Source organism: Carassius gibelio, chromosome B2, assembly GCF_023724105.1.
Source record: "Carassius gibelio isolate Cgi1373 ecotype wild population from Czech Republic chromosome B2, carGib1.2-hapl.c, whole genome shotgun sequence".
In the NCBI taxonomy this organism is placed as follows: domain Eukaryota; kingdom Metazoa; phylum Chordata; class Actinopteri; order Cypriniformes; family Cyprinidae; genus Carassius; species Carassius gibelio.
In genome coordinates, this window is record NC_068397.1 from 12,166,124 (window position 1) to 12,184,982 (window position 18,859).

Here is an 18,859-nt window from a genome sequence, read left to right on the forward strand (position 1 = left end):
TATCTAAAATGTACATATGAGTAAGACTAAGATTAAATTAAAAATGGCTGCTAAAATAAACTGCCACTCAAGTTTGGGATCAGTAAGATTTGAAATGTTTTTAAAAGAAGTCTCTTCTGCTCCTCAAGGATGCATTAATTTGATCAAAAATACAGAAAAAAACAGTAATATTGTGAAAGATTTTTACAAAAGTAACTGTTTTCTATGTGAATGTACTTTCAAATATAATTTATTCCTATGATAAAAGGTGAATTTCAGTATCATTACTCCAGTCTTCAGTGTCACCCATGATCCTTCAGAAATCATTCCAACATGCTAATTCATAATCAATGACTGAAGGCTACTCTCACAGGAAACTGTTCTCATCCTGCGCGAAATGCACTGCACACATCTGAATATTTGGGTTTAACTGTTCCAGTACAGTGTTGAACTACTGATTTTTTTTGTCAACAACTTTAGTTGTCTCGGCAACAGTGAGAATAAATGCTATGCCTTCTTTGTGTGAATGTTTGGGCGACTTTATGCAAATCTTCCCACATTGTGATGTAGACATGTGGGGGTGTGTTAGAATGATCCATTTTTGGTAGGCGTGGTTGACTTTTATAAAGATTAAATTTTTATTTGAGAGTCTAGTATTTGCAACTTTACAGATCTTCTTTATGCACCAAGAGCTTGTAACACTCCAAAGATGAAGGAAAAATTTAAAATCACATCATATTAGCCTATATGACAATAAAAACCCTACTGATCCCAAATTTTGAGTGGCAGTGTGTATGTGTGTGTGTTTGTGTGTGTGTTAAGAATATGCCACTAAAACGGTGATGTAAACGTGGCACTAACATATTTATGGTGTGAAAGTAAACGTAAATAGTGAGGGATGTGTTACATAACAAACATTTATATAACCAATGGAAGGAGTTATGCTGATCTTTTTTTATTAGCAAGCAGTTATGTCAGGTATCTGGAATATTCCTGCATTAACCTGGCTGTCTAAACATTGCCCATTTACAACCATTTTTACAACCAGGAACCAACCTAATAGATTCCAGTATAGCATTAAAGTTACATTTTCCGCTTTCTAATTAAAAAAACCTATTTCGTTACCTAATACTGCAGTTTTTATCAGTCATCATCCTTTGAACGTGGTTTCTAACATTATGGAAGACAAACTGGAGCTTTCTTGACCCCTGATTTGGTAAAGGAAATTCTTCCAGGACATCAAAGCCAATGTATCAGAAGCCAGAGGGCAGATCAATTATCTGAGCACTTTCCACTGTCCAGCTTGTTAAGATCAGATGTTCAGACAAAACTGGCTCTTTTCAAGGGCCGGAGGGGAGTAATCAAATAGCTCTCTATTTTTCTTCCTCTGCCGAGTCTCTTGCACATTGACAAATGTCACCCTGTAAAACAAATCCAGCACTGGTCCCCTGAAAAGCCCAGCAGCTGTGCTGGACGGGAACTCCTGAGGCACGTTTTTGCCAGATTCGCAAACAGGTGTGCAGCAGAGGAATACAAGTATAATGGAAAAGGCAGATTATAGGAGAAGCCACACATTCTGACCAAACGCCTTGACCGTGATTACATGACAGACGACTGGAAAAGTATTTAAAAAAAACACGTCCTTGAGTAGCCGAGTCAACTGACTTCAGAGAAGAACAGAGTGCTTATGCTTGCTCTTTGTGTGATAAGAAATAGGATGGAGGCAGAGTCATTAAAACTGTGTGAGATAAGAGAGAGCTCATTCAGACGGGCCGACCCTTCTGATTAAGAGGCTAATTCACAAGATGTCAGTCAAATCTGGAAGGAGAATGTTTTACCAGTCGCTAAAAATGAGACAAAGTCCTTGAACAATAAGTCCTTCAATAACTATTCCTAATCAAAATCCTTTAACCACAAAAAATTCAATGCAATACATTTTGTTTGAGGGCAATATTAACACTACTCTAAATTCATGAATTAAAAAAAATCATGAAAGTTAAAAAAATTCAGCACAGAAGCAGGCTGAACTAGAAATGGGACTATGAAAACTACTGGCCTCAAAATTAGAGACTGTAAAATCTGAACAAATAACAAAATAAATACAAATATTTTAGACCGTATAGTCACATACTACTGCATTATGTCTTACCGGTTTCTCTTTGAAGACCATCTGTCTCAACCATTTAAAGTCGAGAGGTTTGAAAGCAGAAAAGACAAAGAGGGAATCTTTCTCATAGCGCTCGGTCTTCTGGATGGCCCCTTCGGGATAGGTTATCCTCAGGGTGGTCTTAGTACCCACATCCCTGGTGTAACCACTCACTGGGGCCTCGTTGAGTCTAAAGAATAAATATACTGAGAATCAGTGCAAATCAGTTGCATGTGTGTCTAAAGTCCTTTTGTTTGTTCAATTTATTGATTTGGTCATTAAAAAGGGAGAACAAGGTGCCTTTGAGGACACTCACCTTATCACAACATCATATTCATCGATGCGGGATCCTAAAGACTTGTTGCTAAGGATACCGCCATTACCTACTATTATACATCTTTTACAACTCAAACTGCAAAGAGAACAAAATTGCATATACATCTTTACAACCATATTCAGTATATAAAAAAAAGACACAAGCTTAATCTGATTTAGTCTATATTGCATAGGTCAGGTAAGAAAAAAAATACATGCATTATGCAAACAATGACAAAAGAATGTTTAGAATGTTTTACGGTTGATAAACATTAAATTATACACACATATACATACACTGCTTCTCAAAAGTTTGGGGTCAGTGTTTCTTTTTTAAAGCAAATATGCTTTAAATTGATCAAAAGGGACCGTATTAATATTACCAGATGTATTTCTGACGTGTAACATAATCTGAAATATTGTTAGGCCACAGCATTAAGTAAATTGGATTACCTACATGGTTAGATTGCTTTTTCAATAAATGCTGTCCTTGTCAATTTTCTATTTATCAAAGAATCCTGAAAAAAATCAATAATTCACATCACAGTTTCCAGAAAAATACGAAGCAGTAAAACTTTTCTCATTTAAAATAAGAAACTCTATCAAATTATTGATTTCTGAAGGGTTATGTGACTCTGAAGACTTAAGTAATGGATGCTGAGAATTCAGCTTTGCCATAACAGGAATAAGTTACATTAAGATTAAAATAGAACTCTGTTATATTGCATTGTAATATATAACCCTAATGTGTGTATTTTGACAATATTACTGTTGTTACAGTATTTCTGATTAAAAAAAAATGCCTTGATGATGGCTTTCCAAAAAAAAAAAATAATAATAATAAATTACAATAATTGTAACAACCCCAGACTTTTGCATGATAGTGTATATAAAAATGAGCAGAACTCTTGAACACGGACCTGGCAAAAGAATTAGTAATGATGCATTTCAAAAAGTCTTACCCATCTATATCTGGACCCAGTCCATAATTCTTTGTGGCAGTTAATATAACATCTATGATTCTTTCTGTAGAAAGATAACAAGAAAGAACAAAGGGTTGAAACAAAAACACCTCTAGATGGTTATGGCTCTGATCTGAATCAAATGATTTTCTTCATTAATCATCCACACTCCTGGTGGTCTGATGGAGGAGCAGGATTGTGTTATTCACTCCTGGAAGTTGTATTAGCAAATTAAAATAGGTTACTGACACTTAAGTTTCTGTAAAAGTGGAATGCCATTAGCTAACAAATAAAATTCCTGTGCCAGAGACTTTCAGAAAATTCACAGAGCTGTTTGGTCATAGCGATCATTCCTCCGATACCCTCGCAGGCATTCATGGCTGCCACACATTATGTCACCTGATATCTGTGAAGACACTGGATTTCCTAGTAAGGGTGCATAAGTGTGACCCATTGAGATGCCTAAAAGCATCAGTATGCATACTATAAAAGTTCAAAGAGAGGAAACAGTTTGGAAAAGAGCTAATTCAATGAGGTGAAATGTGCACACCCTCGCCCGTTTTCCCATCATACCTTTTTGACCCTAACTATAATCCAATGAACAAATGTCAAGGCGGCATAACACAAAAGGAAACACTTTGGGAGGTCTGCAAGGCACTTTGCAGTACGTGTAAGGCACCAAATGTACATCTGTACATAATTTTTTATTTTTTTTTTCTGGTGGTTTGAAAGCATCTACCCTAATGACTGCCATTACTGTTTCTGACAACAATGAACTCATATGTGAGATTATCTTTTTTATTGGCATAGACACTATGTTATTGGGAGGCAAACATAATAGGATGTACCGATGTAGTCCTGTGGTTAGAAGCAAATGGTTGTGATTTCAACAATACCGCATGTGAGAACCTTCTGTAAATTGATTTGCCCTCCGTAAACACAACAGTCGGTGTACTGCAAAAGATAACATAAGAGCTTAAAAGTTGTATTGACCCTAAACTGTAACCTTAATGATTCAAAAGCATCAGGGAGTAGCCGTCATTGTTTGGACAAAGCGCCGACGGCTCACATCAAGCATCACCATGGACTACATAAACAGTGGCAGGACCACACAAAATATATATATCTATACATATATCTCAACGTTTTGCAAAGAAATGGGAAGACCAATAGTTTCGAATTGTTTTAAGATAAACGGCATAAACACTTCAGCCAAGTATCACTCTTGGCAGTTTAAACAAATGAGCCCCTCATCTTAAACGTACACTGTTTTGGCAAGGGGAAAATCACGCTCTGAAATAAAGTAGAAACGGTCTAGTTCGATGCAAATACTTTTAGGGGCTATACCACAAAACCATCTGGAGTGTGACTTCTGAGACTTCAAGTCACATAATGAAATTTCTTTCACGCAATGTTTGTCAAAAAGCTTGTTTTTTTTTTTACTGATTGAACATGCTCATAAACTATTTCAGTATAATTTATCGCAAGTATTAGATGAACTTCAGTAAAGTAGCTAAGAGTGACAATTAATCTTGAGTCACTGGAGACATTTAAGAGGCTACTTAATACTGTAAGGCACTTAAAAGGCCAAACTTACAGTCAAAACAGCCCTAATGGTTTATTCTCCTTTGAGGTATTTAGTTCTACCATCTGTAAAGGCCGTTGGGATTACCCTACGGACCATCTGCAATGCTTTGACTGGATGTTTTCCACTGAGGGCGACGTAATCAAGAGCAGAAATCGCAAAGTCGTAGGTGGCCACAGAGATAGCTTATATTGGAATTGGTAGTGCAGAAATAAGACATCTATTTTTATGCCCTTCTGGCCGACAACTTGAGAACCTTTGTCGAGCTCTATTCAAGAGCCACACGTATCAACCTTTCCAAATGAATAAAGTTAAAAGTGAAGTCACGCTAGGCTCACGATCCATGCAGCAAACAAAAACCAGGTGTAATGTAAACATGGGACCTGCTCTTTTGAAAGTCTTCATGTGTGTGGACACGGCAGGCCTTAACTGAACACAAAGGTTACATTCAAGGTACCCTTATGTGCCCGCTGCCCTCAAGTGCTGGAACATTTGACAATGTGCTGAAATCTAAGATGTAATCATCTTTTCAGATAGAGGGAAAAAAAAAGGCTTCAAGCAGACAACGGTGGATTACATTAACAACCAATTGGTTTCAAGAAACCGTTGCCTTATCTACAGGTCTTTTCCAAAGGTCTCATTCTCTTTGATACATTCACAAAGCTCAGTAGAATGAAGTTCTTGTTCTCTGTTGAATGGAATAAACCCCCACATCACTGAAGTACATAAGTGTCTGCCATACTGTGCAATGCATCTGGCCACGTACACACTACAGAGGTTTGCCCTCACATTACTGAAATCTGAAAGTCACTCCTGAACCTGTGGTGCAATGCTTAAACATAAGAGATTGGCATCCTAAAGCTAAAGAAACATGCATCCCAACAGATTAAATCATTTGGAATTTATCATGAGAATAATATTTGGGACCAGTGCATTATTGTCTATCAAACCATGGCTCTGAAATAGTTCAAGGAACAAGAACATAAAACCAAAATCAAATTAACTAGAACATAAAAAAAGGAAACTAAATCATATTTAATTATTGTATCGTCCCCTCTGACATTTTAATTTGCCAATCAACCAATGGAAAACTGAAATAGCACAGTCTATGCAAATGTGTCGCATACAGCATGACTAAATGACCAACAAAAAAACAATTCACTCTTTTAGTGTTTGGAAATACTCTTGAGACACCGAAGTGAGACTATATTTTAGAAGAGAGGTGGAAAAAAACCATATAGTCCTCTACCTGTATGCTTATGTGGGTGGGAACAGGACAAAAATGTTAAAGTTGTGGACAAAATATAATTGTAATTATTTAATTTATTTAGAAAATTGTGAAAGCAGGACTAAAGAAAAAAAAAAAAAATCAATCCCGTGTAGTCCCCCAAAAATGTGCTACAGACTGATTTAAACCGTTTTTTTTTTTTTTTTTGATATTAATTAAAATAACTTGTTCATTAATTTCTGGAAACAAGAAAACATTTGGACAACATTTTGTTGTTAAGGGGCAAAGGGCCAGATTTACTAACGGCTTGAGCCATTCATTTGCCATTGAAAGACTACTGTTAGGATTTACTGAAGACTCGCAGTGACGAATTAGCACTGAAAAGGCATGGACAGTTATTTTGCACCGGACCTTTACCTTATTGAATATGCATTTGTAGGGGTTTCCCTTTTAGACACAAAATTTATGGTAGGACAGGATTAAAATGAATCACGGAATGCGATTTACTAACATTTGCACTTGTCAAATTACTGGTATTTGCGCCATTATTTGTTAAAGCAGGCGGTAATTTACGATGCTCTTGGTAGATTGCGCTGGACTATAAGGAAGGCTGAGTATGTGTTCTTTAATGTGTGCATTGTTAGTAAATCACCCGCAGAATTTTTCGCTCCCGTCTGAGTGCTCTAATGCTTAATTTGCCTTGTTTAGTAAATCTAGCCCAAAGTCTGCGATAAATTAAGTTTAAAATGGATACATACCTTGTGTTTTGAATCCAAATGGAGGTAAAAAGTTTGTAACTTTTGCAAGTCGCTTAAAGTTTCGGTCCAGAAACATGGAAGCTGGCTTACTAAACCTGCAAAAGCATAATAAATATAATATAATGAATTCTATGAAGGACAACTAACATTCAGAATAATAACTATATTTTTCACATAAATTCTATTTTAAATTCTATTATTCATTTAGCACATTTTGCACAGTACCAAAAATGTCTCCATAGCAACATGTCAGTTAAATATCAAAAGAGCTAATAACATATCCAAACACATTCACTTCCCGGACATCAGGAGGTGGGGAGTCAAAAGGGGCTTTTGTCTGTGAGACGTCTCACTTCGTCTCTGCTTTGACCTGTGGTTAAAGTTTAAAACAGTGTGGCTGAACCAGCACCAATCAATCACAAAGCCAGGCCTCCGGTCACCCCTACTCAAGAGGAGTCAGGGGATACCCTACCCGGAGGCCATTTCCCAGCACACTCCTCTCTTAAGGCTAGATGTACAAATACAACGATGAATGCGTGCGCCTCTGACCCGCAGATCCTCGCTATCATTTCTTATCTACTCCGTCCGCTACCAAATGGCATTCCTACAACATTTAACGCAATCCAAATGGGAAATCTCCAGGAAGTGGAACACTGAGTCGCTCAAAGGTGCCGGTAGGCAGTGTGAACATTCAGAAGACATCAAGTCACAGCATTTTTCAAAAACTAGACACTTTTCAGGGGTCATTTAATGATTCAGTTTAATAAGACCAGAGTAAGTCTCAGACAGCAGATGCATTTTCTACAAACATGCCTCTTTTCTGCTTCTGGAAGTGTGGCCACACGATGGATGTCTGGTTTTTTTTTGACCCTCCCAATTTAGCAGGCTCATTATTCATTGACAAACATGAGGTTATTGGATCCTTTTTCAGTTTTGTTTTTTTCTTTTCTCTCAGGTCTTTTAGGATTAAGTTAGAAAATTGCAGTAGATTGGTCTGGGATGGGGGGGGGGTGACTAACAAGGAGGGCTTGTCGAGAGGTACAGAAGGTTTGAGAAAAAATTAGGCCCCCTTAAGAAAACTCAAAAGACTAATCACGGGTCAGTAAAGAGAACACACGGGTCATTTAAAATACAGGTCGTCCTTTTTTGGGGGAAAAAGGTGGCATAACTCCTTTCCAAAGTCTTGAGTAGCACAAGTTCACAGCCTTTTTAGTAATGGAGACCTCCAGTTGCTTTTCAACCACCTAAATCTACAACGATGTCTTATATGTGTGGAAAGTGAGGACAAAGATGTCAACTGAAGACAATGTCAAAGAGCAGCGTCAGGTAATAAGTTTAGAAAATGAATGGGATCACAATTGGCAGTAATTTAACAGACTCTGATAAAATTGTGTCTATTTCATGTGCTAATTGCTTAAAGCCAGGGGATGTCCGACAGTGTCAAGAAGAAAAGTAAAAACGTTGCATCGGATCCTCTTTTCATAACACCTGATAAAAGCATACAAAGCAAGACCTTGCCAAAAAAGACTGTGATTAATTAACTTGTGGCTTGCGGACTAACTCACATTATAAATAACTGGGTGAGAGCTTCAGGATTAAAGACAGACAGGCGTCTGCTTGTCATAAAGGGTCCTGAACAGGAGGCCTGTGCACATTGTGCTCATTTCCTCATGGCTATCTCTCACAGGGGGCTGTATTTTCATAACCGCCCGCTCAAGTTCAACCAAGACATTTGATTTAAGAGTCCAATACAAACAATTTTGGGAAAGGAGTGGAGGTGTTGAAAATAAAGTGGATTCCAAGGGTGAACTAACAGAGGGTGGGATCACATGGCTTCAGGTGGTTTCCTACACATGCAGTGATCCCAATAAATGTAACTCCTAAAGGGAGAGACCAGTGAATGACCAAATGATCACACACTTTACATGACGAGTGGGTATTAACAGGACCATCCCTACTCTTTTAAATTTTTTTTTCATATCCATATTTGTCTATTCAGTGAAATTATTTATTTTGAAAATGCACGGAAAAAAGTAAAAAGATACTACGTAACACTTACATTTTAGTCTTTAAAGTTCTGTATCCAAACATGGAGGACACAATTCTGTTGTCTTAGATGTTTAAAAAAAAAAAAAAAATTTCAACGTGTATTAATCTCATGTTATTTTCGACATATACTTGTATGTTTTACAAGTTTTATGAATTAACATTATCATATTATAAAGGAACATTTAGAATTATATAACTATTTATTCATTAAACAGTATGCATTTAATCTAATGTAAACAAACAAACGTACTGCAAAAAGTTACAGACTGCAATTTTCTAATTCAGTTTTTGTAGAATACCCATCTCCGTTTTATACATTCAAAACTTAAATAAAACGTTTCGACCGTTATTTAGTTCAGGATTCTGGAAATCTCTCAACTGAATCAATGTATCCTAAACATCATTATAAATAATTTATCTCACAAGAAAAACGCTCAAATATTTGTGTTGTAATGATGTGGCAGAAGTGCCTTTTGACCCCAAAAGATAAACAAAGACCCTGAGAAGCTTGATCCATCACACGTGTTAATTAGAGGCACATTGTAGACACTGTTAACACATATGCCGTTAATTGGGGGCTTGTTAAAAAGTTTCAGGCACCAATTCAGTCATTGCTCTGTTAATGCTTGTGCTAACTCTAGACACATAAGGACACACCAAAACTATACCATCTGCAACAAACTCGTCACTGTTTTTGTCAAAACGTCTTTTATTCTCTCTTCTTTAAGAAGTTATTTCATGAAATTAATATTTTTGTTTAGTCCGTTTTTGTGTAAACCAATCCAGGGCAACCATCTGACTTGGACTAAATATTGCTGTTGCTATTGTGTGATAGTTGCTGTTTTGTGATCGCTTCTCAAATCCTTTCCAAAATAATCTTGCTTGATTGGTGGAAAGGCTATTTCTAAACAATCATATGGCGATGAAAGAAATATCCATGAACAAACCAAGTCGTGATGCTTAATGTTTATCATCGCTGGGCATGCTGTAGTGGAAAAAGTACTTGTGCTAACAATAGCCAGCCTAAAGATGAGGGAACAATGGAACACGGATGCCAGCAAAGATGGAAAGTTCCACCACCGAGGGTCGCTGAGTGCTGCGTGACATCACTGAGGGTCGCCGAGCGCCCTGAGGATTTAGTCAAAATGAAGATGATGACTCGTTTGGTCTTTCACAGTGGCTGCTTGACAGGGCTTTCTCCTCACGGTCCACATCCAAACTGAGTTACAACAGACGCACTGTGGAGCTGGCGAGCATGCAAAAGTAGTTGTTTGTTGTGGCAGGTCACAAATTAACAAGGACTTAAAGGATCAGAAGAGCAGCTTCTGTTCATTCAGAGATATTATGAGACTGGCCGCAGGGGCTTCGTAGCTGAGAAGTGACATAGTGTCACGAAGAACTTGGTAAGTCAGAGCCAAAGCAGTAAATCTTTAACAAAGCGGTCGTCAATTCACAGAGTTTGTACTTCATTCTCTTGGCTCAATATCGAAAAGCCTCGCAGAGCAAAAGCAGGTTTAAAAAAAGGCACACAAGATTCAGCCAAAGCCCCTTTGTATTCTTCTAAACAAACTTCCATCCCAACTGCCATCTTCAAAATATTCTTCCCTTGAAATATGAAACACCTTTTCACAAAATACATATCTAGCATTAAACCAAATTATAGACTTCAATGCAAGCATCAGAATGATTTTCTGCGGTTCAACATTGAGAAATTCTTTATTTTATATTTAGACCTTTTTTGTGCATCAAGTTTATTCTAAATATTTCAACATTACCTAAATTATGTTAGAATAAAACAAAATCTTCCAGTTTGCAATGCAATTGGGCTTATTGTTGAACCCTGTGTATTACGTTAATAAAGAAATCTGTTCATACTTTGGATAGATAGAACTCATTTTGGCTGCTGCATAGCCGGGTTTGCAGGATCCTTCACTAAGGTTTCCATACTTGTACACCAACTCCGGAGGCCTGTAGACGGTTAGAGAGGAGAAGAAAGAGAAGGCATTCATTTTACTCAGACAGGAAAATCACGCAAAATAACTATGCTAGAGGGTCATGGTGAATCTGAAGTATATTGTTTTTATCTAGCCTGGCACATGATGGATGACATCTAGAGCAGGATGTGATGGATTACTTTTGAGAAACTCAGTTTATCGCTGATGTGTTAAATAAATGAAATAGTCAAACAATAGGAATGCTACACATTTTGCTGGCTGCACAAACAGTGAGTCTGTTTATTTCATACTTTTGTTCTGAAAGAATGTTCCAAGCTCAAAAAGCACACTAGAAGACAGCATTTTTGACATGATGTTAACAGCACAGAAAACAATTTTGACTTGGCCATTAGTTTTTGTTTTGTTTTTTGTGGAAAAAGGCAAATCTGGTTACACGCTTACAATGGAACTAAACGGGGCCAGTGTTCTGGGTTGTTTAGAAGCAGAAATGTGAAGTGCTTAGACAAATTATTCCGTAAAAACTGTTTATTATTCTACGAAGCTATGAAGTTGCCTACTTTTCTAGCGGAATAAACATCTGGTTATGCATGATAGAAGTTTGCCTCAATGCAAACAATGCTTAGAGAGAGTTATGCCATATAAATAATGTAATGTTTCGAAAACTGTATTTTAATGTTTAATGCCTCCATTGAAGGTGACTTACTGTAATCATTTAGTTTTTGTTTTTTTTGGTCCCACTTTATATTAGGTGGCCTTAACTACTATGCATTTACATTTAAATGAATCCTTTAATACAATGCACTTATTGTGTACATGCATGTTTTTACATTGTATTTAGATTTTAAAAATACCTGTATGTAATTACATCTGTAATTAATTTATAGTTACACTGTTGACCCATGCTTTACAGCTTAACCCACCCAAAAACCTACCCATACCACCAAACCGGTCCCTAACCTACCCGTATCCCACCTCAATAGCAGCAAAAGTCTTTTGCAATACAATATGAACACAATAAGTACATTGTACTTATTTTAACCCCCTGAACTGAGCAATATAATTAATAATTCTGAAGTAACAGTAAAACATTAAAAAACTATGATCTCTGAGATTAAATTCTTGATTAAAAAAGCCACAGGCTTCAACACCAAATCACACTGTCCCACACTAAGCGCCTTTTCAACGGTTAAAATAAAAGCCACAAGACACTTATTTGCTGAAGCCTTCATTTTGATGAAGTGGTTGGCCCAATGGGACGGCGTCGTATTTTGTTGTCTTGACAGCTCTGAGTCTTTAAGCAGCAGAGAGGACGGTGGATTGATGCCAGCTGAATGATGAAGTGCACCACACAGACAGTTTTTGCTCACAGCGTCAATGAAATCTAAACCTGTCGAAGGCTTTGCTTATTGTATGTGTGCATGGTGTGGACAGACATGTCTTCTCTGATACTTAACACTGAGAAATTAGGGCGAGGTGAGAGTCTGAGAGTTTGGCTGCTTCAAAGATGAAATGTAAACATATACCTACCACACACAGACCTATAATACATCACACCTTAACACCTCACATAAGGTCAATGGAATATATTCGCAAGACATTGATGGTACTGAATGAGGCCAAAAGCCTTTATTGCTTTTGAGACTTTTTAGACTTAGTTCCCTAGATTTGCTTTTTATTTATATTTCATTACTTTTACAACCACTTGATAGATTACAGTTTCAATAAGAAAACAAATATTAAAACAAATAATTCAGTAAAGTCACCTTAAAATGATTAAAAGTGACAGTGTTTGTCTTTGAAACTTTCTTTTAGACAAAGAATCCTGAAGAAAAGAAGAGGGAAAAGTTTCCACTAAATTTCTGAACAATCATGATACACTGAAGCCTGGAGTAATTCAGCAATGTGGAAAAAAAAAAGAAAAAAAAGAAGTAGTGTATTTGACCTTTGTTGAACTTTTGTGTAAAGGCAATTTACTTTGGAACAGCAATAAAACGTGTATACTTATAAATCAATTGCTTGCATTTAAAGATGACTGAACTAAACTAGAGCATAAGTAATGTGGTGAAAAATAAATGGTTAAATCATGAATATGTTTATCTGAGCCTGTCCTCCAACAAAAAACGACCATATAGGTCGTTTGTGCAAGCATTTATTACGACCTATATTTACGTTTTAAAATTTAGCGCCCTCTAGCGGGCGTAAAAATAATGACAGTATCGCATTGCGTCTGTCGTCATGAATTGACGTATAACGTCATTACCAATCAAAACGCACATTTATTTAAATTCAATGTGTGGGCGTTTTACACCGATCTCACAGTATTTCCTACACATTTTACTACTGTAGGTTGCTTATTCGTTCGAATGACCACACCTAACCCCACCCCTAAACCTAACCCCTCACAGAAATCATGCTAAATTATGATTTATTGAGCATATACATTTTCGTGCACGTCCGATCCCTGGGATCGAACCCATGATAGCATGATTACAAATCAAGGTATAACGCAATAATCTACTAACTGAGCTACACGAAACGCAAACCAGAGGGCAAATAAAAGAAAACAAAAAGAATAAAGAATAAAAATAATAAAGAATAAAAAGAAAACAAACTTTTGCCAATAGGGGCGCAATTGTAGTATACGCTCTGATGGGTCGTATTTCAGGGATTTGGATAAACGACCTATACAAGCGTATTTGTTGGAGGACAGGTTGTAAGTTTTACATCCACTGGTGAAATGTATAAGGAAGGAATTGTATAACACAATACTTACAGCTTTGTGTCCAGATTCAGCGAGAACCCTTGCTTATCAAACACTGCAAAGAGAAATATGACAATTACCATTAACTCATAACATCAGTCAAAAAAAACAAAAAAAAAAATAATTGTAGATCCTCTCTTGTTATGCCTTCATCCTGTCAAAATGCATGTCTGGTGCATTTTGAGACAACTAAAGATGTTAATGATATGTTAACATTTATACAGATCTCATAGTTACGTCAGCATCTAAAAGATTTTAGTGTATGTAGAAGCTGCAGCGGTATTAGATCAAAACATTCCACAGTTCAGCTGGGAAAATGTGTTAAAAAGCAGCTGTCCACCTATGCAGGCTTCATTAGACCATAGGTGTCAATGTAGCTAAGCCTTAAAAAAAAAGAGGAAGAGAAAAAAACAAAAGTGTGAGTGGGGGAAAAGGTAAAAGCTTTAAAAACCAAAACAGATTGCTATGCATACTTAAGTATGCCTACTTCTTTTCTTCAACAGGTTGACTTTTAGCATGCTTACGGTGATAGCCAGAGCAGTGCAGCTAAAAACAAAAAGACATTCCACAAAAGACCAATAATTTACCAAGCAAACTGAAATAATGCGCTCAGTAAAAGGACTGATGAACAGGTAAATGTGAATCAAACCATGACATTAATTCAGCTGCTACATTCTCATTAGCATCAGCACTGTTTATCAGATGGCACTAAGGCATGGAAAGGGAGAGTTTGAGAACTCCACTGATGCTCAAGTCTCTAAACAGATGCTGCAGAATGGAGAGGAGGAACTGGTTAGAAAGTGACCACTGTTGAAACCAAAAGGAACAATTAGCAGATGCTATTATTCACAGCAACTTGCAACTGGCCATTCGCTATGACAGACCCTCCAAGTGTGTCTTAACTTGGTGTGTCTTGAACCCTTTTAGATGGTGGCCCAATTCTTTGTTTTCAAGTTCACAGGGATGTAAAATTGAATTTTGCAGGAGAAAAAACACCAAGTTCTCATTCATTAAACATGAGCAGAATTATATTTTTTTTACATTCGGAATGCCAAAATTTTCTAAATGTTAGTTGGTACAAACATTAAAAGAAAAAAAAAAAAAAAAAAAAAAGTGCACTTAATCCCAAATACGACACTAAACATTTTGTCTTGTTTTTTTTTTTTAGTCAAGATAATACTATATGTAACAATATTTCACAAATTAATTTACCACATAGTTTATCTGTTAAGATATTAAGTATGGTAGACTGAGTTTAAACATTGGGTAAATTTGGCTTGCTATCTGCAGCGGAGAAAGTGACTTCATCTTGAGCTCAAATAAACCCAGGGCACACTAGTGCTTGGGAAATAAACACGAATGGCAAGATGCTTAAATTATGTTGGTAGAGTTAAAACAGCTGATGTCAGAGCAGATCTCCCAAAACCGCATTTAGGAATTTTATTAAGTAAAACTAATTAGTTAACAATTAGTTATATGTAAAAAAATAAAATAATAAAAATAAATAAAAATAAATCACTGATAAACAAAAATAGACAGCCGCATAACACGTTTTCTTTTGATTGTTATGAGCACCAGTAGTGTCCATATGTTTAACTTAATCTGAGGCAATTTGTCCATATTAATCCATATTATTATTACTTTTTCTATTTAATGACCACATTTTAAATATGTTGAATAAGTTGCTCTTGGAGACTTTATTACCATTTCATTGATTACACTTACACTGTTCAAATTCAACTCAGTTATTGAAAAAAAATTATGTTGGTAAAAAGCGCAGGAAGACTGATGGTAAATAAAATGGAATTCACTGTCTATGGTAGTTATGGACACAATGCTTTGGGCTGCAAAATGTGATTTCTTAAAAGTAGCAACCTTTTCAAATAAGATTGGGAAAGCATTTCCTAAAAATGACCAAGGTACAGTATCTTTAGACCTTTTCACACCAAGTGTAACATACAAAATGTTGAATAAAAACAACTGATTCTTATGCAGCTATTCACAACTGTGTCATGAGTTGAAGATTTTTTGTTTCACCTGGTGATGAAAACACACCGACCAAAAAGATAGAGTAATATTGATTGCATATGCACTACCATTTAAAAGTTTGGGGATGGTGAGGATTTTTGTTTTTTCCATTCTCTTATGCCCTAAGGCTGCATTTACGCAGCTGCTGGTATGTGTAAAACAAACATAACACCATCAACCATTAGTAATTACAGCCGTTATTGTGCCAAGAAACTTGTCAGGCATACAGCAGGGCACCATTCAGGTATCCATTCTGGTCGGTGGGAGTTTCTCTGTCATTCAGCTCCACCTGTTGTTCTGGCACAAACTAGCTTTATTCTCTTGACAAATATTTGCTGCACTTTCAGTGTAAAATGTTGTTTTTTTGTGTTGCATTTGGTGTGAAAGGGTTTTTGGTGTGTAAAGTATTGAAGGACATTATCTCAGGACTACCAGGCCTGCTGGGGTTCTCATGCTGACCAGAGTGCACTCTTTGCAGTGAGGCTGTACCTGAGCCTACTATTCGTCCCACGGAGACAGGGCCCTCCACCACCGGCTCTGAAACACAAGACCATCAGTTAGGCCCGGTGGTTCTGTGCTTGACACAATTTTTTGGAAACTTCAAGGCCACGCTGAATGACCTCAGGCCAAACCCTCAAAGCCCAACCTATTCAAACAGCATGAACTAGAAAGCTGCATTAGTTTCAGGAATTACATGAGGTTGAAGAAATATTAGGACGCCCATCACCGTAATCTCCAGCCGATACCAAAGGCTGCCTGTGCAGTAAAATTGATTATCCAAAAAAGAAAAAAAGAAATAAATTAAAAAGCCCAGATGGATTGAGAGTTAAGGATGTTAGTGCCCACCGGCGAGCCCATTGATTATTTCACCAGTCCCCAATAATTGTCATGAAGGAAGAAACGGTGGAGAGTTTCTACCTTTGGTCACAGTGGTTTTGACAGAAACACTAGTGAGTTTAGTGACTTTTAATGTGGGCGCCACATCTTTATCTGTGAAACAAGAGAGTTATAAATTAGCAGACCTGCTAAAATACTGTATATGAAAGTCAAACAGCATGATAATGAGGGTAAACTTTTTCAACATGTGCAAACCGGAAACACATCAGCATATAGTGCTTTCAGAACGTTTTCAGTTTTTCATGCCACAGAAGGTTTTTCCAAAATGCACAAAACAGATTTACCAGACATGTTTTCAGTCATTTGTAAGGCAAGCTTTGACAACTGACATGAGCAAGTCTTTAACACTACATCTCCATTGCGCCAAAGCAGCATGTCATCTCACAATACCCATTAACATAAACCTGGGATATTTAATTTTAGATTAGCAAATATTACACAAAATTACACAATTTTTGTTTTGCTACAACTTGCATATACAGCTCAAAGCAAAGATTGGGCTTGATTTCATATAGAAAAAACACAAGCTACAGTTAGTTTCACATAATGGTTTGTGGCAAAATCTTTTTAATATAGAATTATTTTTTTTTTTTTAAAGAATAACTACTTGAACTTTCTGAAAACATCTTCACTGAATACAGTATCTAAAGTCAAACTCACTATGTGAGCTGTGAGACCTTCTGGCATGCACTTTCCTAAATAAAGCCCAATTTATTTACCACTCGAGTAACTTTATAACAGTGTCGTGGCATCTCATTTTTAATACATTTTCTAAATTTATATTCGTTATCATACTGCTATGCATGGCAGTTATGTGTTTAGGCCACTCTACAGCAATCAAAGCCACAGAGCGCTGGGTTCTTGCCCACTCTTTGCCATTTATCATCAAAATAGGTTGCGTTTCCTTCCCTCGTACCCTTTTCAGAGCCATTTATTGTGATTAGTCTTTACAATGTGTCCTAAGGTGCCTTTCGTAACAGGGGTTAGGTTCAAAGAAACCCATCCCAGGTTCACAAAACTGTCCAAAATAAACTGGGCGCAGCTGTCCAAAATGTGCCGTTTATAATTCATCTAACTTTTTCCACAGAGGTTCAAGATACCGAAGTCAGCGAATGCAAACATGAATTGAACAAACGAAGAATAGCTCGCCTGGTGAACACTAAATAATCTCAGAGACTGTACATTGGGGAGGGGGATAAATGAAGAAGCCTGCCAAATCCATTTCCTCAGCTGCCTTTCTGAGGGCCAATAAGAAATCATTTATCAATAAAAACTTCTAAATAATTGCAGCAACCAAATAGTTATTTGCTTCATCATTCCTCAGAGTCTTTTCCACAAGGACTGAAAACAAGTACCTCTTTCTTATCAAGTAGAATATCAATCATAATTCCGCTATTTACACATTTCGGGCCCCTTTGCATATCAGACAGGAACATAGGGACCGATCGGACTTGTCTGCACCAGGACCGACCCGTTTTCCAACAGCATGCTAAAGTACTTTAGTGTTAGTGTTGTACATGATAAACATCCTCCTGTTGTGATGAGTGTGGACTGAAGGCACTTTTCCACTATCTCTTCTGAATGGTTGTCTCATTTCGCCCCCTAGTGGCAGTTGCACGAAACTTTCATATCGGTAGTGAAGCAACTGGTGCTCTCCCTCCCTCTAGTGGCTAAAAAAGGTTGCACTGAAGTCAAAAAGTAAATGCTAGTATCTTTATTTGGGATTCACCTATTAAATACGAGAGTACTGTAATGGAACAACATAAAAAGACTGGTATTTTAACATTAATATCTCTTCAAGCTTTCATTAGACAAGTACGGAGTCTGTGTCTCCGTTTCTGTCTATGTCCCACAGTATGTCTCCACTCTTGACATTTATGAAGGTAAATAGAACTTGCATCTACTTATTTCCAAAATACAAAAATGCTAAACAAAACAAATATTAAATATGCATTAGACAGATGAGGGATTATATCTATAAATGTGTAAAACAGATGAGGGATTATATCTTCAAATCAATACACAACGTGCAGTGCACACTTCATCACGTTTTATTACTTTTTCAGACACAGCAACATGTCCCTCTCTTCAGTTTATCTGATAAGCCGAAACAATCATTTGGCACAATAAAGGATTTTCTAGATAACTGAATTGGATTCACTCTTGAAATTCATTTCATAAAGCATACTTGTACGT

At 36.9% G+C, this 18,859-nt stretch overlaps 1 protein-coding gene across 4 annotated transcripts in view; it reads right to left on the reverse strand.

Moving 5' to 3' along the window:
• The window catches only part of st3gal3b (ST3 beta-galactoside alpha-2,3-sialyltransferase 3b), a 49,427-nt gene that overhangs the window by 19,497 nt on the left and 11,071 nt on the right, over positions 1–18,859 (reverse strand). The window contains exons 3-10 of one of the 4 annotated variants that reach the window (XM_052548653.1): positions 16,685–16,756; positions 16,256–16,303; positions 13,751–13,793; positions 10,898–10,990; positions 6,974–7,068; positions 3,403–3,466; positions 2,442–2,537; positions 2,129–2,315 (exon numbers count right to left, since the gene is read on the reverse strand). In XM_052548653.1, coding sequence (XP_052404613.1) covers positions 2,129–2,315; positions 2,442–2,537; positions 3,403–3,466; positions 6,974–7,068; positions 10,898–10,990; positions 13,751–13,793; positions 16,256–16,303; positions 16,685–16,756 — 698 coding nt within the window. Of the gene's footprint in view, positions 1–2,128; positions 2,316–2,441; positions 2,538–3,402; positions 3,467–6,973; positions 7,069–10,897; positions 10,991–13,750; positions 13,794–16,198; positions 16,304–16,684; positions 16,757–18,859 lie in introns of all 4 variants that reach the window. The other 3 variants (XM_052548652.1, XM_052548654.1, XM_052548655.1) reach the window with 3 other exon arrangements.